Source organism: Eublepharis macularius, chromosome 8 (assembly GCF_028583425.1).
Source record: "Eublepharis macularius isolate TG4126 chromosome 8, MPM_Emac_v1.0, whole genome shotgun sequence".
NCBI lineage: Eukaryota > Metazoa > Chordata > Lepidosauria > Squamata > Eublepharidae > Eublepharis > Eublepharis macularius.
In genome coordinates this window covers 1,862,573-1,889,488 of record NC_072797.1, presented here as the reverse complement: position 1 = coordinate 1,889,488, position 26,916 = coordinate 1,862,573, and the positions used below count along the sequence as shown (strand labels likewise).

At 51.8% G+C, this 26,916-nt stretch overlaps 1 protein-coding gene across 4 annotated transcripts in view; it reads left to right on the top strand.

The window, feature by feature from the left end:
• Positions 1 to 26,916, top strand: part of CNTFR (ciliary neurotrophic factor receptor) — a 379,352-nt gene that overhangs the window by 263,573 nt on the left and 88,863 nt on the right. For all 4 annotated transcript variants that reach the window (XM_054986878.1, XM_054986875.1, XM_054986877.1 and 1 more), the window contains one exon: positions 2,160 to 2,390. In XM_054986878.1, coding sequence (XP_054842853.1) covers positions 2,160 to 2,390 — 231 coding nt within the window. The remainder of the gene's footprint in view (positions 1 to 2,159; positions 2,391 to 26,916) is intronic.

Below are 26,916 nucleotides of genomic sequence, written 5' to 3'. Positions count from 1 at the left end.
CACACAGGCGTTCCAGTTGAAGCAACTATTAGAGATCCATACAGTCCAAGGTGTTCACACAAAGGTAGCAATTGACAGAAGTGACTATTTAAAAAAAGGCACTACTAATTATAGGAAACTTCCCGCCCTTTGGGTCCGTTGACATTCTGGCGCAAAGCCCCCAAAGAGTTACATGGGAACTGATTAGTTTAGACTAGACAGAGTACGGAATGAAATCATCTCAGCCTCTGAGAAAAGATACATCACTTACCATAGAAGTGAAAGTAAATACTTTCAACAGATAACAGTCAACCCCCACTGGTCCAGCACATTACATGTTAGCAGTTAACACACTCTCTTCCACCCACCTATAACACACATGTGCTACAACTACTACTACTAATAATAATTAATCATTAGCCTTTTCGAGCATCCAGGCTTCTTACATGCATAGTCTCACTGGAAGCCTTCCATTGCTATTCCCATTTAGCAGATGGCGCTGGGTTGGGGGCTGTCTCCACCCCACCTAGTACATTCCTGGCACAGGTGAGATTTTAGCCTCTGCTCATGCTCTGCCTTTTGCTTCAGTCGTCTGTTTTTTAGACCTTTCAATGGCACAGTCGAGCGTGGGGAGTCCTCAAGGTTAGGGAACCATTTAGGGATCCGGTGCTTTTAGCAAACTTCCTCCTCAGGTTCCTCTGTGCCAAACTTGCATGCTTTAATTCCAATGTGAACCATGCAGGTCTGCCAATGCAGACAGTTACGCTGACACACCTTCCAATTCGCTTTCTGTCAGGGACGGAGGAGGCACGATGGTGGATTCTATGCACAGTCACCTTGTGCACAGTCTAGTCCAGGGTGGTGCTGGTGAAGAATGGGTGCAAAAGCAAGAGTCCAGTAGCACCTCTAAGACTAACAACATTTGCAGTAGGGTATGAGCTTTTGCGAGCCACAGCTCACTTCTTCAGATATCTGAAGCTATCTGAAGAAGTGAGCCACAGGTCACAAAAACTCCTGTGTTGCCACAAATTTTGTTAGTCTTATAGATGCTACTCAAGAAGACAAAAGTAATGACGACTGAGTAATTGCACAATTTTAAAGGTGACAATGAGGAAATTGAAATTGTTCAAGATTTTTCTATTCTATTCCTGGGCTCACTCAACAACCAAAAGGGATACTACAATGAAGAAATCAGAGGAAGATTGAGACTTGGAAGAGCAGCTGTGAGGGAGCTCGAGAAGATCGTTAAAGAGAAAGATGTCTCTCTGGGAACCAAGGTCAAGATAATCCAAACTGTGATATTCCCCATTACTATGTATGGATGTGAAAGTTGGACGGTGAAGAAAGATGACAGGAAGAAAATGGATTTCTTTGAAATGTGGTGCTGGAGGAGAGTTTTGAGGATACCATGGATGGCCAAAAAGACAAATAAGTGGGTTCTAGATCACATCAAGCCTCAATTCTCCCTAGAAGCTAAAATGACAAAAATGAGGCTGTTGTACTGTGGTCACATCATGAGAAGACAAGATACTCTGAAAAAGTCAATATTGCTAGGAAAAGTAGAAGGCATTAGGAAAAGAGGAAGACCTAAAACGAGACGGCTTGACTCCATCAAAGAAGCCACGTCCTCCAGTTTGCAGGATCTGAGCAAGTCTGTTAATGATAGGATGTTTTGGAGGTCTTTCCTTCATAGGGTTGCCATAGGTCGGAGGCAATGATGGCATATAACACGCACACACACACACACAGAGATGCTACTGGACTCTTGCTCTTTTCTACTGCTACAGACAAACTCGGCTACCCATCTTGATCTTTCCCGTTGGAAGCAGCATGCAGAGTTGGCGTCTTGAAGGGGTTTTGTTGGAAGCAGTGGGGGGTGTAGGTGTTCGGAGATGCAGTCATATGGGTTTTGTGCATCTCTCGTTTCTCTCCTTTCTGTAATTACTTTTTTAAAAATGTGGCTAATCCGAATATTCTCTATTTTTATTGGGGGTGTTCTCTATTTTTACTATTGCTTTGTGCTGGTTTGATTGTATTTTTAACGCAAGCCAAGAGGTATGTAATATTTTAAATAAATAAATTGCTGCTTTAAACAGGCCGCAAAAGGCTGTTCTCATGTGTTGCTCTCTCTCGGTCCCCCCAACAGTATCAGTAAATCTCTTCTCCTGTTTAAATCCCAGATTCCCACACTCAGTATGCACAGCTGGGCAAAGACGTGACGATACAGTGCGGGTCGGTGGACAGGGGCGCTGTAGTCACCTGGACGGCCAACAACACAGACCTCGATGCCTCCCACCTCAACGGGTCGTGGCTCGTCCTGAGGCACGTGGACCTCTCCCACAGTGGTCAGTATTCCTGCTATGAGGGATCTTCGTGGCACCTCAAGTACCGGGTCAACCTCAAAGTAGGAAGTGAGTATGCGTTCTGCCTCTGCCCACCCTGGGTTATCTTTATGTGCATGCATGCAGCAACAATTGATGTGTACCTAAGTGAAGTGTTCTTTTTTTTCCTTGTTGGTATTTATCCTGCACTGCCCCTGCTTTCAGGATAATATAAGCAAAACCAAAGGACCCCCAAGTTCTTGTCCTGCAAAACGTTACAATCTGTATTTTGGAACTAGGGGAGGGAGGAGAGCAGAATGTGAACAGATACAGTTGCCCTTATTCGACTTTGCTTCAGTTGTGGCGGGATGAGAGCTCAGTCACTTAATCTGGGTTTCCCGGGAAGCTTTGCTCACCAGACGTGTAAGGGGAAGGAGGCAGAATCGTGGCTTGAGACCAGACGGGGGAAAGTGGGACTTCTTCCCAATGGGACAGCTTGTTTTCGCCGGCCATGAGAATTTCAGCCTTTTGGGCTGTCGATGGTTGAGATCTTGTCCTGTAACCCTTTTTAAAGGTGTTCTCTTTGCTACCTGGTGCTGCGAGGGGGGTGGGACGGGGGGGGGGGAGGCGGGAACATGTCAGGAGGGAGCAGATCACGAGGTCCCGGCCTCCAGAGTCTGTGGATGCATCCTGCATCTCACCTGCCTGTTTGAAGAAGCTACCTGAGAAAGAGAGAGAGCCGTCTGCACTGCTGAGGCTTCCTCTCTCGGAAAGGGAACTGGGGAAAGGCTGTTGTCTGGTTCTGTGGCAGTGATTTTTGATGAGTTAATAATGTTATGTTTTTGTGGGGGCGGGGGAAGCTTTCCTGAAAGACCATCCACACCGCCGGGTCCTCTCCCAGAACGTTGCCTCCCTCCTTGTCGTTTGGTGTTCCGTCACTTGCTCCTATATGGGGACAAACGGAGGGTCTGAAGCATGACTTCTAGCAGCATAGGACCAAGGAAGAGAGCCGTGGCCTTGGCCACCCGACTGCGGTGTGGATTCCATTGCACGTCTCCAGCATGCAATAGAAACGGAGGGACCCCAGGAAATGCACCCCAGGAAAGGGTGCATGCAATAGAAACGGAGGGATGAAGCGAGGGCCTGTTTGGGGTCTCCGAACAGGCCCTGCATGCCCAGGGCCTGTTCGGGGTCTCTTGTCACCCTGGGAAAGGCACTTGTGTTCCCTGCTGGGCTCAGCAGGGGGTGCACCACTGTCACCTCCCTTGCCCTGGAGAACGTGAGTGAGCCAAGCCCCCCCTAGAGCATCAGTGCCCTCCTTGTCACGCCTTGCTTGCAGTCACTTCGGGAGGGGGCTTGGCTCAGGAACTGGCCCCCAGACTACATTTTCCTTTCCGGGTCTCCTTCCTTCTCTGAAAAGCTTGCTCCCAGACAGCTGCGTAATCCTCCTAGCAACTGCTTTCCCCTCCCTGCCATTTGTGCTCTGACCTGTGCCTGCTCTCGCCACCCTCTCTCTCCCCTTGGGAGATGCCACCCCTGCCACTGCCTGCTGGACTCGATGAGGATCATACCCTTGCCGGGTTTTCTGGGCAACAGCACCGTTCTGCCGCGCCATGTAAGTGCCCCTGGCGCTTGCCTGGCTGGCCTGACAGGAGCAGATGGATGGTGTTACCCCTCTGGGCCAGTCGGCCACCAGAAGTGTTGTGCTGCCAACCTCCGGGCAGGGCCTGGAGACCTCCTGGGATGATAATGGATCTCCAGGTTATGGCGATCCGTTCCTCTGGAGAAAAATGGCTGCTTTGGAGGGTGGACTCTAGAGCATTATGCCCTGGCTGATGTCCCTCCCTTACCCAAGCCCAGCCCAGAGTTGGTAACCCACTCAAGCGTGAACCTCGCCCTGCCCTATGATCGGTCCACCTCTGCTGGCCCTGAATGAAAGCCTGTGGCCTGCTCGCTGTTAGCAGGATCCGAGCAGAGTCCTCCCGCGGTGCTGGCAGAGAGTCGGGAGGGCTTTTGAGTCGGAGATCCCTCTTTGCCGGCTCAGCCCTGATGCCTCTCTGACTGCACCAGCCTTGCTTTCTCTCCCGGGAACTCTCCACCAGCTGGGGTGGGAAGTAGATGATGTTCAAGCTGGGATCCCGCTGATTCACATTAGAACAGGATTTATGTGGAGCCCCCAGCGAGCACCCTGAAAGGCCCCAGAGCAAGCACAGTGGGATGTTAAGGACACCAGGCGCCTCCTGGGGGTGTCAGTGCCATTAAGAACGCATGGAACTAATCAGGTGAGGTGCTTTTAGGGTAATTAATTTAATTGGCGGGATTTTAAATTAATGTTCTCCCTCCCCCAGTGCATGATTAATAGTGGAGCCGCTATGGTGCGTGCCCCTTAGTGCTGCCACTGCCAGTTCCTTGAGAGGCAACATAGGCTGAGGGCGAGAAAGCTGGCACCGGAGGAGGCACACCTGACCCATGCAGAGACGTCGCAGAGGATCACAGCTACCAGACCATGATATGACCCACGTGGCTCTTTTCTGCTTTGGGGGCATTTGTGGCTCCTCTGTGGATGGAAAGCTATGACCAAAGAGCCCTCATAAGTCCCCTGATGCCCCTTCGCCCCTTCATCATTTAGGTCCCATTTCTAAAAAGTTGATCTAGCCCGGTGCAGTGACTGGCCACTAGATGGCTGGCGTTAAGAACCGGTCCCCGAGGATGCCGTCCTTGCTCGGGGCTCCTTGCCCAGCCTCGGACAAGTTCTCCCCCGTGGATTCTTGACCCCTCCTCCAGGAACAAGCTCCCCTGTACCATGAGCTCTGCTGAGGAGGGGGCCGGACACAGCTGTCCCATGCCATGTGCGTCTAATTGCCTGCAGAGCAGGTGGGTGCCAGGATCAATTTGAGAGTTGGGGAAGCTGGCAGAGAGCCACCTCCCACTGCCGGGGAGAGAAGGGCTCTTTGCCGGGCGGCCAGCACTCCCAACTGCCCCCCCTCCCTTCACCCAGTCTGTCACTAAAGGGCTGGCAAAGGGAAGGGGAAATACATGCGGTTTGACAGAAAGTGACATGGAAAAAGCCAAGCAAATCAACAGCAAAACAAACACGGCTAAGCTGGAACGGAAAGGCATTGCGGGGGGGGGGGGCAGGAGAGCAGTGCCGTCAGCCGCCCATCTGTGATCAGTCTTGTGGGCTGCCCCTCCCCACCCCCCCCACCCCCCATTATCAGGTGAGCAGCCATCAGCTGCTAATAGATGAGCCCCCCCCCCGCCCATCCCATCCCCCCTGGCTCACTTCAGCTGGGCTCCAGATGCAACCGTGGACGGGGGGGGGGGGTTCTCCTCCAGCCCTGCTCACTGCTGATTCCATTTTTAACACAACGCAGAAATCATTTCCGACTAGGGAAGGGTTAGGATTCGGTCCTGTGTGCTCCAGAGGGGGGGGGGGGCGGTTCTGGGCTCTGACCTCGTGCTTGGCCATGATCCGGTGCTCAGGCGCATGTTTCGGGAAGGGGGAAATGGGGGGGGTGTGGGTGCTGGGAATGTTGTCTCCTGTTTCTCCCTTGGTGCTGCTGGAGGGCAGGGACTTCCTCAGGCCAAATTCACACATGCGACCTAAATGCTCTTTGCAACACCCCCCCCCCCCGACCACCACCCCCACTGCAGGGGGCAAGAATCAGAAAGGCGATTCCACATGTGCCCATATCTGGGTCTGAGTCATTGCTTGGCTTTGCAGGGAGGTGGATTTACAGTCGCCTCGAGCGCTCTGTGAGGCTGGGCAGTTGTCAGTCCCAGTCAGTGGGGAACGTGACCTCTTGGCTGGAAGGGGCCGGGTCCATCCGCGGCTTTGGCAAGCAGAACTGGCACGGGAAGGAGGGGGTGCTGCTGCTGGAGAAGGATCTCCCCAAGAACAAGGGGCTGGCACACTTTCCCTACAAGGGAAGGCAAAGGAGTTTTTGGTCTGGAGAAAATATTAAGAGGGGACATGATAGAAGTCTATAGCATTGGGCATGCGGCGGAGAGAGGGAGCTTTCCCCCTCTCTCCCATAATACTCAAGAGTCTCTCTACACCAGTTTGGTGTAGTGGTTAAGAGCGGCAGGACTGTAATCTGGAGAGCCAGGTTTGATTCCCCCACTCCTCCGCTTGAAGCCAGCGAGGTGGCCTTGGATCAGTCACAGCTCTCTCAGAGCCCTCTCAGCCCCGCCCACTTCACAGGGTGATAGTTGTGGGGATAATAATGACATACTTTGTAAACTGCTCTGAATGGGTGTTAAGTCATCCTGAAGGATGGTATATAAATCGAGTGTTATTATTATGATTATATTATGACATGAGACCCCTTACACAAGGATGCTCAAGTGAAGGGAGACACAATGCAAGCCAGGAAGCTTAGTTCAGAAAGAGAGGCGAAGGCTCTGTCAATTTCCCCTCTCTATAGAGCCTGCAAAAGTCACTGCTCAGAGGTTTGTTAAATTCGCCTCCCAAAGGGGAGTTGAAATTGACAGAGCCTTAGGGGAGGCGAAGAGGAAATTAGCAAGCCCTCTGAGCAGTGATCTTTGCCGGCTCTGTACAGAGGGGAAATTGTCAGAACCTTTGCCTCTGACTTTTTAAACTACACTTCCCGGCTAACATGGCGTCTCCCTTCACTTGAGCATCCTCGTGTAAGAAGTCTCGTGTAGAGAGACTCTCAGAAGCACAGGTTCGGAACAGACCCACGGTGATGTTCTGCACACATCAGCTTGTAGGACCTGCTGCTCCAAAATGTGCAGCTGCACATGAACTCAGGTGGCTTTTGAGGGGTCTTTGAATGAGTCAGTGGCTCTTGGCCAAGAGACCACGGTCTTTACTGAGAAAAGGTGGATGTTCCAGGCATTCCTGTCCCAGGCGCCCAAGGCCCACGTGGGTGGCAGCAGGCCACTGAAGACTACCTGTTGGGAAAGGCAGTCACTGCTTTTGTGCACGATCACTGTTGGGAACCAGATGGTGGACTAGTTCAATTTTCCGTCGGGTCCACCAGGGATCTTCTTCTCTCTTCCCTTGTGCCGCCTGCAGGGCTCGCCCAGGACAATTGGAGGCTCCAGGTGGCCGCACCACACAAGTTCATTCATGCCCCCCAGTTCCTCTGTGGCTGAGGGGCAGAGTTCCCAACATCTCACACGCTTGGGAATCCTGTGTAACTTCACCAGGAATCCAAGAAGCGGTGTGTTTGTTGTAGCCCAGGGAAGCCTGCATTCACTCATCCTTAGTACCGTCCGGTCAGTTTACTAACACTGGAGTTCACTCTCTCTTCTGCTGTTCTCCATTATTCTCCCAGTATCTCGAGCTGTGTGGGAATATCCTGCGATTTTTCTTCTCCCAGCTTATTACTCAAATTGGCCCAATGCAGGAGGTGTATGGGTGGTGCAAGAGGCGCAGATCCTTGGCAGGAGAGCCCCACGCCCCACGCTCGCACACAGTCACAAACGAAGGCATTAGGACTGACTCACTGGCATTCAGTGCCAGGTGAAATGCTGCCTGCTGTGCCTGCGCGGGGGTTCCTGCCAAGCTCCAGTAGGGATGAATCCATGTGTAGAACATTCCAAGAGAGGCTTTTGATGAGTAGGGGAGGAGTTGACCAATTCCCAGGCTCCTTGCACTTGTACCCAGGCATTGGGGGGCCCAGCGGTGAGTTGCTTGCTGAACTTTGCTTTGGGGCTGAGATGCCATGTCTTCAGCGCTCTACGCGTCATTGGATTCAGGTCCAAATTCTGCTTATTGAGAGGCCTTGGGCAAATCATTGGCTCTCAGCATCAGCACGGGCCGGGGGTGGGTGGGTGTGTGGAACTGGCCTGCTCTTCAGGGCTGTTTGAGCATGCAGAGAACCACGTGTTCTACAAAGCAGAAATGCTGCATGCGTGACAAGCAATAATTTGAATCTGTGCGCTCACCGAGCAAACAGTCAATTAACCTTAATGGTTAGGAGCAGAAACTGAAAAGCAAAACAACCGCCATTTGCCCCCCTCCCCAGCTGCTGGATTTCCTGTTGCAGGGATTATTTTTGCCACCCAGAAGGTGAGGCTGGAGGTGCAATCAGGTGCTGGAGCGCTTCCCATTTCCGTGCATCCCTTTCTTCTCGTGTTCTGTGCCACATTCTTTCCCGTCCCTCTGAGAGAGCTCAGCAGAGTGCCGGGAGAGAGGCCGTTTTTGGCTTGCTTTGTACAATAGGATAATCCGGGGCAGCCGATGTCAGAAACAATCAAAATATCCCCCCTCCCCTTTGTAAACATTGTGCAAGCTGCAAGGCCAGGGGGTCGAGAATTGCGCTGGGGTTGAGGGGGGGAAGCGGTGGGATTCTGCTAAGGCTATCAGAGGGCATGTAACTGCGCAGGGCGGGTGGATGCTCCCTGATCCTCTTTGCCAGTTTCTGATGATTCCCAACAAGTTTAGAAAGCTGAGCCCTTAAGTGAAGTCACAAGGGCAGGGAGCATCTCAGGAAATGAAGACTGTGCGGGACCAAGGCAGCGATTTCCAGGCATGTCAGAGGCTGCTGGAAGGAAGCCACCCCTTTGCCTGTGGCAATTAAGGAAGAGAAGACATTGGTTAATGTGAGAAATGGCAGAAAGTGAGGGGGGGGGAGGACCAAATCCATACAATACCTTTCACTGGGTCCAAGCAAAATGACACAAAACATAGGACAGGCTTTTGAACTCTCCCGAACTCTTCCTCGGGCCAGATGTTACAAAAATCAAACATCGAGTCCAGTTGCACCTTAGAGACCAACTAGATTTTCCAGGGCATGAGCTTTTGAGAGTCAAAGCGTGAGCTTTGACACTTGAAAGCTCATGCACTGGGACTCTGGAATCGTAGGATCTTAGAGTTGGAAGGGGCCTTATAGAACATCTAGTCCAACCCTTTGCCCAATGCAGGAACAGGCTAAAGCATCCCCGACAAGGATTCATCCAGCTGCTCCTTGAAGACTGCCAATGAGGGGGAACCCACCACATCCCCAGGCAGCCGAGTCCACTGCTGCATTACTCTTAACATGAAAGAGCTTTTCCTAACGTCTAGCTGGTACCTTCCCTCCTGTAGTTTAAACCCACTGTTTCGAGTCCTATCCTCTGTTGCCAATGAACAGCTCCCTTCCCTCTCCTAAATGGCCGCCTTTTCAATACGTCATGTCTCCCCTCAACCTCCTCTTCTCCAACCTGAACATTCCCAGTCCCTCAGTCTTTCCTTGTTGGTCTCCAGGCCCCTGATCATCCTGGTTGCTCTCTTCTGCACCCGTTCCAGTTCCTCCACATCCTTTTTGAAGTGAGTTGGTCTCTAAGGCACAACTGGACTCGATCCTTGCTCTTCTGCTGAACACCACGGCTACCCACCTGAAACCAAAATCAAAGAATGAAAGAGACTAACACTGACTTTTATCTCCACTCTGAGGGTGGCACTAATCTGTCCAGAAGAGTGGTATTTAAGCCCATGGTTAACAACAACAACAACAATATAGAACAAGCAGGTGTCCCAGGCCCAGATTGTAAGAGCCTCTCATGCCAGCCTTTAATGGCAGTCTTGCTGGCACGCTCACAGTGTCTAGTTTCACTGCTGTCAGTGTGAGATTCCAGCCCTTGCCCTTTGGGAAGAAGAAGCAAGCGATGGAGGCTGATCTCATTTGAGAAACCAGAACCCTGCGAGGAAGGCAGCATCGTCTTCAGTTCATCTGCGTGCTTTGAAGAGTGACCCTGGGAGGGGGGGGGGTGTATTTTGGAAGAGCCTTCTCAGCTGCTGCGAGCAACGAGCTGTGCTGTTTGTGTCGGTGTGGCTGTGTCATCACCGAGGGCTGCTGGAGGACCGTGCTGCGTCCATGGAATGTTCTTTGGGGTCATTTTGGTGCGTGGATTTGCTGGTGGTTTTTATTTTTTATTTATTTTATTTGACTTGTATCCCGCCCTCCCCACAAATGGCCTCAGGGCGGCTCACATCATAATTAAAACACAATAAATTAATAGTCAGCTTTTTCCTTTCACTGGGGACTCTGGAAGCGCTTCTTGCATCATGTGCAGCATGGCTTGCTTTCTGGAGTGACTCAGGCCATTCTCCAGCACGGACCAGGGACAGGGTGTGCGTGTATCACTCAGCAGGGTTGGACAGGCAGCAGTTGGGTCTGGGGTGCCTGGTCCCTTTTGAGTTGCCAACTCCTCAGGCATCGTTACGACACATAACTACTTGCTGTGTTCGATCTGGCGGGCCTGCTGGGATCAGGCTGAGCCCCTCCCCTTCCTCTGGGGCATCTGGTTCCGCTTGAGGTGCCACCCCCTGATGGCTTGCTATGGAGACTGTGACCCACCTTGACTGAAAATCCTGAGTTTTCCGTATCTCTTTCTGTGCTTCGATGTTGTGGTGGCTCTTGGGCCAGGGCCACTCCCTTGAGTCACATGCATGTGTGAAGTTCCCACATGGATGCGGAGACTGGCAGGTGTGGCTGGTGCTAGAAGGCCAAGCAGTTTTGCTGGGAGAAGCAGGCAAGGGGGGAAGTTTGAGACTCAAATGACTTACCTGCTTGAGTTTAGGGGGGAATTAAATGAGGACCTGAAGTGTGGGGCACGACCTTCGTTCACACCAGCTCTTGCATATGAAGGAGGCTGGAAGGGTCAGGGCAGCAAGATGCTGGTCACTCCTGTGGAAATGCCCAGCCCCTCCCAGCTGCTGAGAGTCACCGGTCAATGTGACAAAGGGGAAAGAGGCGTGAAGCGAGAGACGGGAGCAGCCGTGTTCTGGTGTGTTTCGTTGGTCAACTTCATCGTCCTTGTTGGAATGAATTGCTTCCTCTCTTCACTTCTTTAAATTAAAAAAAACCAAGAACAATTATTTTGTTCAACTTAAATCCTGTATTTTCTGCTTTAGAAAAGTTTCCCTTCTATTACCCTCATAGAGTTTTGATATGAGACCCCTAGACCTCTGAAGCGTTCAGCATCTCTTTGGCAATTTGCAAGCGAGCTGCCAAGTTTGGAAAGAGCTTGCAGGGGCCAAGCCACAGTTTTTCCCTTTGGCCCAGCAAGCTTACTGCAGTCGACGGACAGATTACCACAACTGCCAAAAAGAGACAACAAACAAGGACAGATTTGAGGATGGCGAGTCTTTCCTCTACTTCAGTGAGCTCGTGGATGGTGCTGCATGTGCTAAATGTGGATTTCCAGGGAAAGATGGAGGAGCAAAGTTGGCAGAAATGTCATCGATCTTTCCAGACGTTTTTCATCCATCTTCCATTCTGGCCTGGTGACAATTTTCACCATGTGTGCACTCCTTTATGGCGACTGTTCCAAAGGAAGCCACCCCTACCCCCTGTGTGTGGCTTTCCAGTGAAATCCCCTAAACTGGAAATGCAGGTTGTCAGGCAGTTCTACCCATGTGAAAAGTCCCAAGCGAATGCTCAGCTCTGCGGTGCCATTTTCTACATATTTTGCAACAAGCGTGTTTTTACAGACAGGGGGAACCTTATCAAAATTGGCCCTCTGTCGCAAACAATTTTCAACTGTCCTTTCGTGCACAGACATTCAGATGTTCAGGGACAGGCGCACGCGCACATAATTCCATGCATGCCGCATTGTGCTTATGCCTTGCCAGGTGGGGCAGGCGTGGCTAGTCCTCTGTCCTCCTAACTCTCCGCCGGCCAGAGCTCTTCCCCCCACCTCCCCGCTTCCTGGAAGATGACAACGGGCGGCTGGCCTTGGGAATGGCTTCCTGCCCAGCTTTTTCTCTCTTGCGCTTGTTTATCCTTGTTAACATGACAAACTAGCCAAACAACTAAAGGCTCCAAAGTCCTGTGTAAACAACTCTCCCACAGCCGCTCTCTTCCTCTCCCCCACAAAGCCGCCGGCAGCAATGACCTTGGTGGCGTGACAGAGGGTAGAGCTGCCCTGGTGCCAAGGGGGAGCTCTGGCTGCTCCTGGGGGTGGCAAGGCCAGAGGCTCCTGCTGGCCCTGGGCAATCGGGCTATTTGCATGTCCTTGGTGCTCGGTGCTCCCATCTAAGATGAGGAGGCAATAGTCTGGTTGTTGGGCCAAGCCCTGGCATTTGGCTGGCTCCCATTCAGCTGCCGCGGCTCCTGCCAATGTTGTCGGGGCAAGCAAGCATTGCCGGCTGGATCCGCGTCTGCCTCCTGGCTCCAAACAGGGGCAGATGCTGCAGGCAGCTTTGGGTGCCAAATCTACCCCCGGGAGGCCCTTGCTATAATCCCACACAGCTCAAGGCGCTCTTGCACCACCAGGGCTAGAGATTTCTCGGTGTTAATTGGTTTGTGCTGCATAAATTGGCAAGATTTTTTTAAATTATCATTTTATATTGAAAGTAGCCTTGGCTACCTTCGTATGAAACTCAACAATCAGAGCTGTCTAGCTCTGTATTACCTATTTGATTCTTGCATCTGGTAGCAATGAGTTCTCTATGCTAGACTACTGCTTTCTCAGATTATCAAGCGAAGGAGCTCTTTTTGGAATACGTGCCAGCTACTTTTGATCAGCCATTCCTCTCCCCGGCATCTTCTAGTCTTTGTCTGGTGGTCTTTCTTCCCCCATTCCTCCGCAGCAGTGTGTTTTTTTTGTTTTGTTTCTCCATTTGAATTTTAACATGGGCTCTTTTCGCACTTACAGTTTAAACCACCACTTATGCGCATTTGCCCCCATCGCAGTGGCTTCGGCATTGCACCCATTCATTTCACGCTGTCTGCCGCAGATTCGATTTGGCATCTGTGCTTCATCTCAGACCTGCTTTTGAAGCCACTTTGAGCAGTTGGTGGCAGAGTTCTTGGGGGGAATGTACCACGCTCGTTTATTTTGTTAAAAAGTCAAGCCAGGAAAGAGTTCTCTTCAAAGCATGCCAACAAAGCAGAAAAGGAGCTGAAATGCTTAAAGTCCCAGTGTGAAAAGGACCAGGTGGGACCCTGTACTCTTGGGTCAATGGGAGGACCAGTTTGGTTCCTCCCAGAGCTGGCTTTGGGGGCCAGAGAAACGGCAGGAGAGGCCTGTTCCGTCCTAGCTCTACTCGGCTGTTAAGCTTGGCAGAGTAAATCATCTCCTTGTGACGACGGCTGTTCATTTACTCCAGTGAGGATCCCTCGCCTCTCTCTGCTTTTCCAGTCCTCAGAGTGGCTTCCAACAGGATGAGATAAGAACATACCAGAAAGGATGACACCGTATCATTCCCTTTCCTTCAAATTTACAGTCTCTCTCATTCTCCATGGAAGCACCGAGGACTCTGAGATGTACCCCATTCTTCTTTGGGACACTCCGCTTGGGGTGAAAAATGTCTTGGACAGAGTTTCCCCCTTTGGGAGACAAAATCTTTTGGTCCAGCCCAGCCCAGAAAATGCCTTCTAACCTTAGCCCTTGCAATGCTTCACCAAACTCTGCCCCATGTGTCAAGTGGGCTCCTTGTGTTGCCTGTTGGCCTCTAGAGGCAGCGCAGCTCAGGGGTCCCTCTTTGCCAAGATGCTGACAGCTTCCCCAGGAGAGAGTCCAGGGCAATAACGTCGTCTGTGTAGGGGGAAAGAGAGGGCCCCCGTATTTCTGCAGAGCCTTCAGCTGCATCTCTGGATCCAGCGAGCCCCATGCATAGATGCTGCTGGGCGAGCGACACGGTCACTGCACAGCCAGCAGGGCACAAAGCGAAGGGGCAGGGGCTCAATCCCAGCCTTTTCCTCCAGCCGCTGGGTGCCCCAGGGCCTGGTGGATTTCTGAAGCAGCATCTCCTTTCCTTCCCCGAGCTGTCAGCATGAGTAGCGCAGGCAGGCGCGGGACACTTCCCAGCCGCACGGGCTCCCAGCACTTTAATGCTGTTTAAACAATTACGCACTTGATAAATTTTGACAAGAGAGACAGAAATAGCCCAGGAGGGTGGAACGGAGTGGCAGTGCTCTAAACACGTGCCCCGTCTCTCTCACTCGGCTCCCTCCGGGGATTTAGCATCGCCTGCCAGCAAGACAAGTCGCCTTGCTCAGATCGGACGGGAATTAATCTTTTACTCCCGAGGTTTATGATCTGAACCGTGGAGCAAGACAGCACTCCGGTTCACCTGCCTTTCCTGGATAGGCCACCTTGATGTGTTGGGGACCTGCTGAAGATCAGCGCTGGGCACCTGCTGGCCCCTTCAGGGCTTATGCAAACACAAGGCCTGGCTACTGCAAGGGACTGCCTCCCCTTGTCTTGCACCCGACTCCTTCCTTCACTTGCCCTCTTGAGTTAGCTGGCCCCTTGGGCTGAGCCCTGGAAGAAGGACAGAATGCATCTCTCGCAGCAGTGTGATAGCACAACCTGCCCTCTCTCCCCCACACACACACAGCATTCGAGAGGGCAGGATTTCTGGGGGTGGGGTAGAGAGTCTGACAGGCAGCAAGCTCCTTTCTCTTTAGAAATGCAGCCCCTGTTTGCTTCACCCTTCCCCCCTCAATTGGACAATGGTCTCGGTCTTCCCCCCCAGCCCCATCTTGTGCATCCAAAGTTGGACTGGAATTGCATCACTTCTGTGTTATGTGCAACACAGAATTGCCCACCCTCGGTTGGGAAATTCCTGGAGATTTGCAGGGGGAGGGGGTGAGGCCTGGGAAGGGCAGGGTTTGGGGAGAGACCTCAGCAGGGTCTAATGCCATAGAATCCGCCCTCCAAAGCAGCCATTTTCACTATGGGAACAGATCTCTGTCACCTGGAGATCAGTTGTGATTCCAGGAGATCTCCAGGCCCCACCTTGAAGTTGGCAAGGGCAACTCTAGCAAGGCACCCCCTCCCCCCACCCGGAGCCCCTGGCTGTATCCTCCAGGGCCAGGGTGGGTTTCTTCCTCTGCTGGCTGAGCGTCTACAATACCTCAAGCTGCTCCTTCCATCTGGCCCTGCTACAGTCTGGCAAGCATCTTACTGGAAATGATCGGGAAAGGACGCTTCCCGTGTGCCCTTGTGTGCACACACAATACACAAACAAAGCTTTGTCTTGGTAAATGCAGGTCTGAGGCTGGGGCTGCAGCCGAAGCGTTTCTGTAATAACTTTCATGGACTTGACCTCCATTTGCAATGGAAAACAGCGCATGGGGGGAGGGGGAGGGGATTGTAAGGGATGTGTTTGGGGAACTGATGCTCTGGATTAGGCGAAAGGGACTGGATCTCCACCCATATGGACGCTGTTAGTTGGACTGGAGGCACGGCCTGTTCCTGTTTATCGTGAAGCTGTTTTGCATTGGAACAGAGTAAACCAACTTTCATCTCTAATTCTGTGGCTGTGCTGGTATTTTCTTTTCTCCCTCCCCCTGCTTCATTGGATGTCTTTTAAATTCACACCTTTTGCTTGAGTCTGGGTGGATTTTGCAAAGGAGAATAGCACAAAGCCTGCAAACCATTGGAGCAAACAGATCTATTGAGCCGCCTTCCACTCGGCAGGACTGCTGGCCCATCCACTGTGATGGGTGGCGGATCAGCCAGATGTTTCCCCCAACACCTGCTACCTGGGCCCTTCTTTGGAGGCCCCACCCTTTTGGGTCTAACCCAGCACTATGATTTTTAGGTCTGAATGAGTTTTGTAATAACAATAATAATATCAACAACAACAATAACAGTGTGCTTATATACCACCCCTCTGGACAGATTAGTGCCACACTCAGAGTGGTGAACAAAGTCCGTATTGTTATTATCCCCACAATATAGCTGGGGAGCTGAGGCTGGGTGGAGTGGCTACTCCAAGGCCGCTGGCGGAGTTCATGGCGGCAGCAGGAGTCGAACTAGCGGAGTGCTGATTTGCAACCCAGCCACTTAACCACTGTGCTGCAGCAGCTCTTTTCCTGATACTCTGGTGCGTTTTGTTCCCCACAGACTGGGTGTGCAAACTCACACAACCCAGCTGGGGTTTCACAGCCACTCCACAGAGACAGTTTCAGGTGGGTAGCCGTGTTGGTCTGTAGTAGAAGAACAGGATGCGGGTCTGGTAGCACGATAAAGGCCCACTCGATTTCCAGGGCGTGAGTTTTCGAGAGTCAAAGCTCCCTTCGAAAGCTCGTACCCTGGAAGTCTTGTTGGTCTTTAAGGTGCAACTGGATCCAGTGCTGGATTTTTGTAAGATGTAGCCTGAGGAAGAGTTCTGAAGAGCTCAAAAGCTTGTTCCTTATTTTGTGTCATTTTGCTGGCTGGCTCCAAATCTGGCTCTTCCACAGTGAAAGCAAAGGGCAGCCTCCGCATCTGAGTGTGAATTCCGACGCGCACACTGATAGTTCCTAAAAGCAAGTCTCTCTGAGACCTTCTGCAAAACTTTCGCAGGCATCAAAGACCCTAAGGATGGAAAAGTAGAACAATACGGGAGGAATTAAAGGGACGCGCCGTATGAACATGCTTACACACGCCACGTTCAAATCTCTGCTCAGCCGTGAAGCTCGCTCGAGTGGCCCTAAGCAAGTTGCCCTCTCTCAGCCGAACTCGTCTCTCATGTTTTTGAGTATGGCCGCGGGATGGGACTGTAACTCTCAAGCGGATGCTTCAGAAATGGACAAGTAATTATCAGACCGAATTGGGGGGGGGGAAGGGTCTCACATACTCCTTCCTGCCTCACAGTGGGAATCTCCCAGACTTGCAACATTCTGGACTATCTTGGAGGGGCCTAGTCGACCACCCCCACCCCACACACACATACACACACAAAACTCCCAAGGAAGGAGATTCCCCGATTATCTCCTTTCCGGTGCTTCTCAACATACAGTTTCTCTACAACCTTGTGTAAACCCTGGAGGCATTCATTTAGGAAGGTCCTCCTCCTAGAGCTGCTTCCACTATCCATTGCTGTTCATCTCTGTTCTTAACATTGCGGGGGGGGGGATTTGGAAAAGATAAAATGCAGTGAAAACTCGAGTCTTGAGCCGTCCAGTATGGAGGGGGAGTGCAGCTCTTTCGGGTTTTCAGCGCCCGTGCTCAATGTTTCTCCAATGGATACCTTAACGAGGAGAGCAAGATTTGGGTCCAGTAGCACCTTGAAGACCAACTTGAGATCCAAAGTATGAGCCTTCTAGAGTCAAAGCTCCCTTTATCAGAGCTTTAACTCTGGAAAGCTCCTACCCTGGAAATCTAGTTGGTCTTTAAGGTGCTACTGGACCTGAATCTTGCTCTTCTACTATAGACCCACAAGTCTACTAACCTGAAACTATCGTGGTGGAGAGTGGTTTCAGGTCATAGCTGACATATGGAGACTCCTGGTGGGGTTTTCATGGCAAGAGACTAACAGAAGTGCTTTGCCATTGCCTGCCTCTGCAACTCTGGTCTTCGCTGGAGGTCTCCCATCCAGTTACTAACCAAGGCCAACCCTGCTTAGCTTCCAATATCTGATGAGTTCAGGCTTGCCTGGGCTATGCAGGTCAGGGCAAAACTATCTTACAGGGGAGAAATTCTAGTTTGGTCTATGAGAAGGCCAGTGGTGTCAGAGCTCTTCTTAGAAGAGAATGCTAACTGCAGTCTTGTGCAACTGTACCGGGGAATATTCAGTCAAGTAGGACTTACTTCTGAGTAAATCAACAAAGGATCGGGCTTATTAGGAGGGAACCTGTTTTCAGTCTTGGGCAAAAATCCTTTACAGCCTTTTTTACATTCATGATCTCCATGGCTGCTTTTTCTTTGTGACTACAGGAGAGAGGTGTGCCTCTGAGCATAGCCAGAGTGCCTTTTCATCACTGCATCAGGCCGTCGGGATGCATGTAGTTTATCGGGATGGCCCAGACCTGCTTCCACCTGCCCCCTGTTCATCATTCCTCTCTAGTCCCTGAGCTGTCCCAGGCCCAGTGGTCTGAGCTGCGGCAGAGAGGAATGCCACTTGCTGAGCACAGAGGAGGTCTGGCTGCGGAGCTGGACGGGAGCCCAAAGGCAGTTCTGCACTCTGCACCGCTAATGCGATTAGCGGAGGGAAGCAAAAGCCCGCTGGGAGCTGGAGCTGCATCTGGGCAGCCACGCAGGGGATCACTTGCTGCAGGGAGAGGCATCTGGCTGAGCCTGGACAGGCAGGGGAAGAGCAAGCAAAGGAAGGCCCCTCTCCGCTTGCACTGGGGCAAGCACACCTGCAGGAGCTGACATGAGAGAGACAGAGAGAGGGAGAGCAAACCCAGGTCTCCTCGGAACGCTGCACTCCCTTTCCTGAAAACCACAAATGTAAAACTCGCCCAGATAGAGAAACTAAACACTCACACCCACCGAGTAAAGAAAAAAGAATCTGAAAACTGATCTCAAAAATGAGGTTGGCCAGTTCCCAGCTGACCCCCAGCTCTTTGGCCTGAATACCTCTTGATTCACATCCCCCCAGCCGCCCAAACACCCTTGACCTTCACCTCCCTCTTTGACCTTCAGCTCTTTCAGTGCCAAACTGGCCTTTCCCTCCCTTTGCAGCTGCTGCGTTGATTGTCAGCATTCCAGGGCAGGTCCTTCTCCCTCAGTAATCAGAATGTTTGTGAACATTCCCTGACCAGGGTTGCCAGAGGCCTGCAGGGAATAAATGTCCCGCCCCTTTAATAGAGGTTAATTGGGATGCCGTTTGTCAGGTGATATTTTCCTCCATGCCATAAAAAGCTTTGCCTGCCTGTGCATTTCCCTCTATTAAACAGACCAGACATTTTTCTCCAGTCCTGTTGGCAACCTCATCCATGACACTCCAGACAAAATGAAGTCTGTAAATGAATGGCAACATTTTAGATTCCAGCGAAATTCAACAGAAGCCCGGTGGCACCGTAAAGACTAACAAAGCCTGCCTCTGAGGATCCCTCCCGAAGCCGTCTTCTGCTGGCTCCGGCCCTTGGCATCTGCAGGTCAGTCTGGCAGTGCGTCTCCAAGACCGGGTTCCCTGGACTCGACTCTCTTTCCCAGGGAACGGCTTTTAAAAAATCTTTGGGGGTCCAATTGGGCTGAGGCAGTGCAGAGGAAGAAGGGGCTGAGCCAAAAAGGCCAGGAGGGGCTGCATATTCAGTCTTTCACATCATGCCCAACCTGATTCTTTTCACTGGAACGGCCTGGGGATTGAACCTGGGGCCGTCCGCGTGCCAAGGAGATGCTCGGCCACTGAGCCACAGCCCCTCCCCTACTGTTATGAACTCTGACTCACAAAAGCCTCTGATGGAATAAATGTTGTTGGTCTTTATGGGGCCCCCGGACTCCTGCTCTGCTTCAACTGCTTCTCCTCTGGCATTATCTTTGTGTTCATATTCCGAGGGAATAAGCACAGTTTTACTCTTTCCCTGCTTTGAAAAGTCGCTCCAATGAAGGCTTCTTAGTGGTTGCAGACGAGGCGGAGATGTTAGGAGGGGAGAAGGCTGCCACTCCTGACGTGGCGGGGGCAGTGTCCAGGCATAAGGAAGGCAGTGGAGAATGAGCGGTCAGAGAGGAGGAGAGGAAGCTTTGGGAGCAGTAGGGGTGGGGAGGAAAGGAGGCCAGAGAGCTGTGTGCCAGCTGTGGAGAAAGGGAAGCCGGTGCAGGGGTTGCAGAAGGGAGCTTACGACAGTCGGCTTGTAGCTTGTCAGCAAGGAAGGCTGCAGCACCTCGAATCCCACAGGGAAGGTGATGGTGTCTGTGCAGGAGAACTTCCCCATGGAGATTCTGCCTGGAGTCTGAAACTGGGAGCTGCAAAAGAAGTGAACTTTTCGGAAAGCGGCCGAGTCTTGAGATGACACCTTCGGCACCCTGGACCGTGAGGCACCCGGCCGGTGGGCTCAGCCCCCCAAAGGACTTGCAGAATGAGGCAGGCAAACCTCACCCAGCCAGGGCAGTTTCCGTTGACTGTGGCAGTGGCATGAATGGCTGGCGTGGCTGAGCACAAGAGACAAACCAGAACAGGGGCAAAGCATGATTCTCACGCAAGTGGCAGGCCAGATGTGTTTACAGGCCTGGGGGTCTGCCGTGTGAATCAAGGCCAAAGAGGCCCAAACGGTTGGCTCAGAGACTGGGAGAACATCTGAGGAGACCCAGCCGAGAAGGGGAAGCGCTGGTTCTGCCTGGCGCCTCTGTGCCATTCTCTCCCCCTGCCTCCACCGCACTGCCCAGATGCAATTTGCCGCATCATCTTCAAGCAACCCGATTCCACTTCTTCAGAATTATCTGTCCCTGGCCCAGGCCCAGAAGCTGGCGGAACTCCTCGCCCAGCCAGTGCCTGCTCATTAGACGGTCCCTGGAGACGCTCGCCTTTCTCATGCCAACTTACCCAGTTACTGCCTGCAGATTGTTTGTTTAACCACGGAAGGGATGGGATGTCCTTGGCAGCCAGCAGGCCAAAGCGAGGCGGGCTTTGCCTGTTACCCCACGTAACCTCTCTTCTCACCCTTCCTCTCAGGGCCCCGATCCTGAAATAGGCTGCTTAATAGAAACTAGGCTGTATGTAATATGCTGGCCTATGGCTTTCAGGAGTTTAGAGTACACCTGGAAGATTGGGCCCTAGTGGCTTAAGCGATTCAGGGGCACAGAGGCAGGAACCCTGGGCAGGGTGAGGGTTGCCCTGTGCAAAGAGCCACACACCCTGGAGCATCCGTGGAAGGAAATGCAGCCAGAGCCGCCTTCATTGTACGGAGCCTGATTATGCAGAGGGGGGCAGGAGGCAGGCTTGTGTGGCCAAAGCCACATCCAGCTCCCCTGGCCACCTTCAGGAGAATAGAGAAAACTCTGGCGGGGCGGGGGGGGGGGACATGTTGGCCTCCCTGAGTACATTCTCACACCAGAATTCTTCATACAGAGAGACCGCATAGAATTGTGTTGGGGGTTGCACAGCAATGAGATATAAGTTTGCAGAGTAGCAGAGTTTGATAATAGCGCAATGGAAATAAGTAGACAGACTCCTGTGATTTTAGCACTATAAAAATACTTTACTACATAATAGGGGAAAAGGGTACATTTGGTAGGAAAAACAACAAACAGTTTCTGACGACATCTTGATAGTCTCAACTAGGTACTAGAGCAGTGATGGTGAATCTTTTTGAGCCCGAGTGCCCAAACTGCAACACAAAACCAACTTATTTATTTCAAAGTGCCAACACTGAAATTAAACCTGAATACTGAATACTGCAAGTGAAATCAAAGCAGTTTGCCCGTCTTTACACCAGCAGCCCAGCTTGCAGTCAGTCAGTCAGTCTCTCTCTCTCTCACTCACTCACTCAGGAGTCAGGAATGAAAGTAAAGCAAGTTAAATCAAAGCAGCTTACTCTTCTTTAGAAAGCCAGCCCCAGCAGCCCGGCTGCCTCCGCTTCCTGCTGCTAAAGAGATGGGCAGCAGGGAGGCAGCCTTGAGAAAAGGAATCACGTGGGCAGGGCCAAAACCCATGTGATCTCTGCTCAGAGCTACCGGAACGCCGTTCCAGGCATTCCTCCTCCAAATGAGCCCTGGAACTAGCGATCCGGCGACTTGGTTTGCGTGCCCACAGAGAGGGCTCTGCGTGCCAGCTGTGCCATGCATGCCATAGGTTCGCCATCGCTATACTAGAGAGAGAAAAACTTAGACTGCATGGTCCAGTGAAATAGTAGAAGTGGAACAGACTAAACAAAGAGCAATAAAACCTTAGTACATGTTGCTAGCTAATTGCCCCCCAATAAACTGGCTCATCCAATAGACATTCCTGGATTCCCTCATTAAGACTAAAGACTCCCAATTTCTCTGGCGCGGAAGTTCTCTCAACAAACAGAACAACAATTTAACACTTTCATGACTGAGTGTAGGACAATGGTTGTTGTGGGTTTTCCGGGCTGTATTGCCGTGGTCTTGGCATTGTAGTTCCTGACGTTTCGCCAGCAGCTGTGGCTGGCATCTTCAGAGGTGTAGCACTGAAAGGCAGGGATCTCTCCGTGTCACAGTGACACAGTCTTTTGGTGCTACACCCCTGAAGATGCCAGCCACAGCTGCTGGCGAAACGTCAGGAACTACAATGCCAAGACCACGGCAATACAGCCTGGAAAACCCACAACAACCATCGTTCTCCGGCCATGAAAGCCTTCGACAATACATTGAGTGTAGGACACTTGCACAGATTCCAACAAATTGCTTATTAAAATAAGGAGATATTTTCTACAGTCTCTCCAAAAATTCACCTGCAGAGATGTAGCTGGAGGAGAGGAAATGGTTAGGGGAGGGGATTGTCCAGTGAGTTCAACAGCCAACAAGCCCTTGAGTCCACTCCTGGGTGTGACAGAGGCCCTTTGTTGGGGAGCAAAGTGATGGAACAAATAATAAAACTCCACCCCCCTTACTTGTTCGTTGCCGGTTGTAAGGGTGCATGCTTCCCCAGATGGTGTGCACGCGTCGGATTAGTCTGAATTATTTCGGATTAGACTGAATTATTCCCTTAGGTGATTGTGGTCTGCGTGCAGGGAGGGCTTTTGTTTTAGCATAATTTGTGGAGGAGCACTCTGACATTCAGCTCCCCGCTTGTACCCTGAAGTGGCGCGGTCAGACCACTTCTGCTGACCACGCCAACTCTGTCTACCCTCAAATCAGATCAGACCTATCAAAACTAGACTAGATCAGATACTCTAGATACATCTTTTGATGTATCAAGAACATCACTGGACAGTGGGACAGATATGGAGGTGTACAGATGTGTGCAAGAGGGATTCTAGCTTATGTGTCCTCTGTAGGGCCAGTAGTGTTGTGGGAGCAGAGTGTAGGGTCTGGCGAGTGCCCCTTCCTCTGTGCTCTGAGTTTTCCGTGGAATGGTTTGAATTGGGCTGTGTTCCCAGGAGTTCCGTGCCAGGGCAGTGTTCTTGGAGGAGTCCGTATGCTAAGGATTCTGCTCAGAAGTGACTCTGCGTGTGCCTGTGTGCGCCTGGGGATCTGAGCCAAAATGTATTTGGCAACCTGCTGCTGCTGCTGACCCCCCCCCCCATCCATCCTTGGCAGGGGGGAACCCTGGCAAACTGCAAGAGGCCTATCAAGTGTAGCGAGGAAACAGCTGCTTGAAGTCCTGGTAGGAGAGAAGACGTCTCACCTTGAGCCAAAGGCACGGAGATGGCTGGGGCTGGGGGGAGAAGCAGGGCGGGTGACGGCTTTGCTAGCTGTGGGATTGCAGAGGAGGCCGCCTGTTCTTTTAATCGTTGCATGTCGCTGAACCCTTTTGAGGTAGTTAATGAGCTCATAAAGAAGCACCAATAAACGTTTGCTCCTGGGGGGAAGCTTCTTGACCCCCCTCCCCTGTGCTAGTCACTCGGAAGGGAAGGCGGAGGATGGCCCTTGACTGCTTCACCTCGGGTCTTTTAATGGTCTTGTTTATCTGCCGGACGGCAGTTTGAGAGTCCTTCCATTTGTCCTCCCAGGATCCCTGAGCAATGGCTTGCCAGCTGAGGCACGGGGGGGGGGGGGCGGGCTTAACCAAGACCACAATGCAAGTCCACAGGAAAAGTGAAGGGGGCCTGCCTCCCGCCTCCCGTTTTGGTTCTCAAGACCCCTCAAAGCAAGTTGGTCACTCTCTTGGCTGAACTGTGCTTTGAGCCCAGTCTGGTTTGGATTGCCCCCCCACCCCCCCGCGCGCACACACACACTATTGGAGGTGGCCACGAACCAAAATGTGAACCAAAGTTCGTCACGAGCCGAGCCGTTTTTTGGTTCGCAAACCAGCGATTCATCGGCAGGCATTTCTGACGCCCCACAATGAACCATTATGATTTTTAGCCTGGTTCTTTTTTCGGTTCATCACTGCAGACAGCCTGCTGCCAATCAGTTTCCTAGACAACGGGGAGGGGGGGGGGAATGGGCTTTCTGCAGACCTTCTGTTGCCCCAGGAGTGATGTTTGCATGATCCAAACGAACTGGTTTGCGAACCAGGCAATTTCATGCCGGTTCGTAGTTCACGAAATGAAACCAACTACCACGAACCGCCATTTGCCCAGTTTGTGTCCATCTCTATTCCTGACCAACAACAGGTGGCCCGTGAAGCAGAATGCCACAGGTGAGGGAACATCCCTTCCAGCTGCACCTCCACACACAACCGAGACAGTCACCTGGGGCGCTCGAGTGCTGCGAGGCACCTGTTTCTCAAGGCAGCCAGGCCATCGCATTGCCCTGCTGAGGCGTGCTTGGATCTGAGGGTCCTGGCTGGCAGCCCCACCCTTTCCACCGGTGCCAAGGGCAGAGAACTCCTGGGCCTCCGTTTCACTTCAGCCAAAGTGGCTGCAGTGGTGGCTGACCTTGCAGGGTCGTTGTGAGGGAGCATGCTACACAAATCATACAGCAGTTTTGAAATGAACAGTGTCGTAGAAGTGATCTGTGGCAGTGGCAGCTGAAGCCCTTAAAGAGGAACGTACTCAAGTGCACCACAAACAATACAAGGGCAGGGTGTAAATATAAATTAAACCCAGCCGTTACAATAAAGTGTCCGCGGTTGTTTATAGGTGGGAGTAAGAGGTGGGCTTTGCTCTTCACTGCCTTTTAATTTAATTTTAATATGTGGATGGTTCAGGTGCTCAGGCGGATAGGACGCTGGAAAGGTTAGCACGGCCCTTGGGCACGGAGGTTACTCCTGGCAGTAAACAGAACAAATCTACAGGGAAGTTCGAGCCTGGCCACCTGGCACACGCCTTCCTTTGTGAAAACAATGCAGTGTGGCACAGCACGGGACGGATCCGGCGGGTCCCTTCTGCCAGAGGAGGTGCCTTCCTCCCGCAGACAGAGCCCCCCTTGATGCAGGGTGCTCAGGAGATGTATTGCTCTGAAGTATTTCTATCTCGTCTTCTTTCCTTAGACTCGAGAGCAGCAGAGGAAGGCTGCTTCCTCCAAAAGGAAGCGGCCCTGCTAGCGGAATGGATCTTTGGGATCCCACCCCGTGATCTGGACATTAAGCAGAGGCTACCTGGAGGCATAACTCTCCTTGTTAAATAGGGTGGTCGAAACATAGAATCCTAGAGCTGGAAGGGACCCCATGGGTCGTCTAGTCCAATCTTCTGTACAATGCAGGAAATTCACAGCTGTCACACACACACACACACCCCACCTCCCCTAGTAACCCCTTTTGTATGCCCAGAGGAAGGCAAAAAACCCTCCAGGATCCTTGGCAGCAGGGATGGGGGCAGGGGAAGGAATCTAACACTGCCTGTTTTGTTTTCTTCATAGCCTTCCTGTGTCAGTGAGACTCTAGGTGGATTACACAGCTTCAGACAATGTAGTCAAAGAGCATGAGACATCCGACAAACACGATGCAATAGGACTAAATTAGAATTGATGAAGGGGAAAGCATCACACATGATTTGTCATAAACAGTGCGAAAAAATGAAATTACTGACATAGAAAGCAATGCAGTAAAAGCAAGGTAATACATTCAACAAGTAGAATAGACTACAATTGTGTTCCCGTCATAAAAGTACCCTCTGTTCCATTTTGCTACAGCCCCATTCCCTGTAGAGAAATGCTCTCGTAAAGAATTCTATTTTACATAGTTAGTGAACAGATAGACGTGCGGGGCTCTTCGTGACCTCCTCAGGCAGGCTGCTCCACAAGGTGGATGTCAAGAAAAGGTACGTGTCAATCTTACCCATTTGCTAGATGGCATCGTAAGAAGGCTTTACTCTGAAGAGCGGAGGAGCAGGGGGCAAGAGCTTGTCCCACAGTTACATGGGCAGAAGGCCATGAAGGACTTCGTAGGTAACAACCAGTACCTAGAACTAAACCTGGTAACTGAGCAGTAACCTATGGAATGACTGCAGAATGGGTGTGTTATGCATGCTCTAACTCCTGGTTGACTTCAACCAGGGCAGACCAAGGTCATCTTCGGGGCTAAACTAAGTGGGAAGACGGTGGTTTTTCCCAGCATTAACTTGCTTCTCCAGCAGTAACGCTAGTTCCAGTATAGGCCTAAGGCATTTGACTGAGTCAGCAAAGGTCAGCTGAAGCCTGTCAGAGGTGGGGAGTACATCGTCCCTCAAGACGCCAGCCTTCCCAGCCAGCATTACCCCCCCCCCCCCGTCTTTCAGGGTTCACTTTCCATTTGTTCACCCGCAGCCATTTAACCCCAGCAGTCAAGCAGTGGCTCAGGACAGAGATTTGCACAAAGATATATAGAGCTGGGTGTCGTCAGTGAATTGATGGCATCCCATTCCAAAACTGTGAATGATTTCTCCGAAGGGCTTGTCAAAGATACGGATTAGTATGGGGGCTGAGACTATGCCCTGTGGAAGCCCCCAAGACTAGTCCCACACTGCTGACATCTGGTCTACGAGAGCAACCCGTTGAGGCCAGTCAGTAAGGAATCATTTAAACCAGTCTCGTCAGGTGCAGTGGTGTGTGTGTGAGGGAAGCGGCGCCTTCCCCCGAATATTTGGTGGCCCCAGACAGACACACACGCACAGTGGGCTGAAGGGAACAGAGGAATTGAGGGAGGGGCCTGAAATGGGGGGCATTCCGCTCTTTTCACGGCTGCACCCCTTTGAATGCTTAGACCTGCACCCCCACCCACACCCCTCTCACATCCATGCCACCGGCATGCCTGGTTTAACCCTTTGCCTCACATTTGCGGGTAAGAAGACAGCGAGTTTCTGTTCAGAACCAACCCGTTTTGCATTCAGAGCATGGCCAGAAGGGCGGGCGAAACCTGTAGGTAGTCTTTGGTGTCTTGGGGGGCAGGACCTGAAACCTTCCAGAAATGCCATTGTACAGTGTCCCCACCCCCCATGGGGGCCTTTGCCATCTTCAG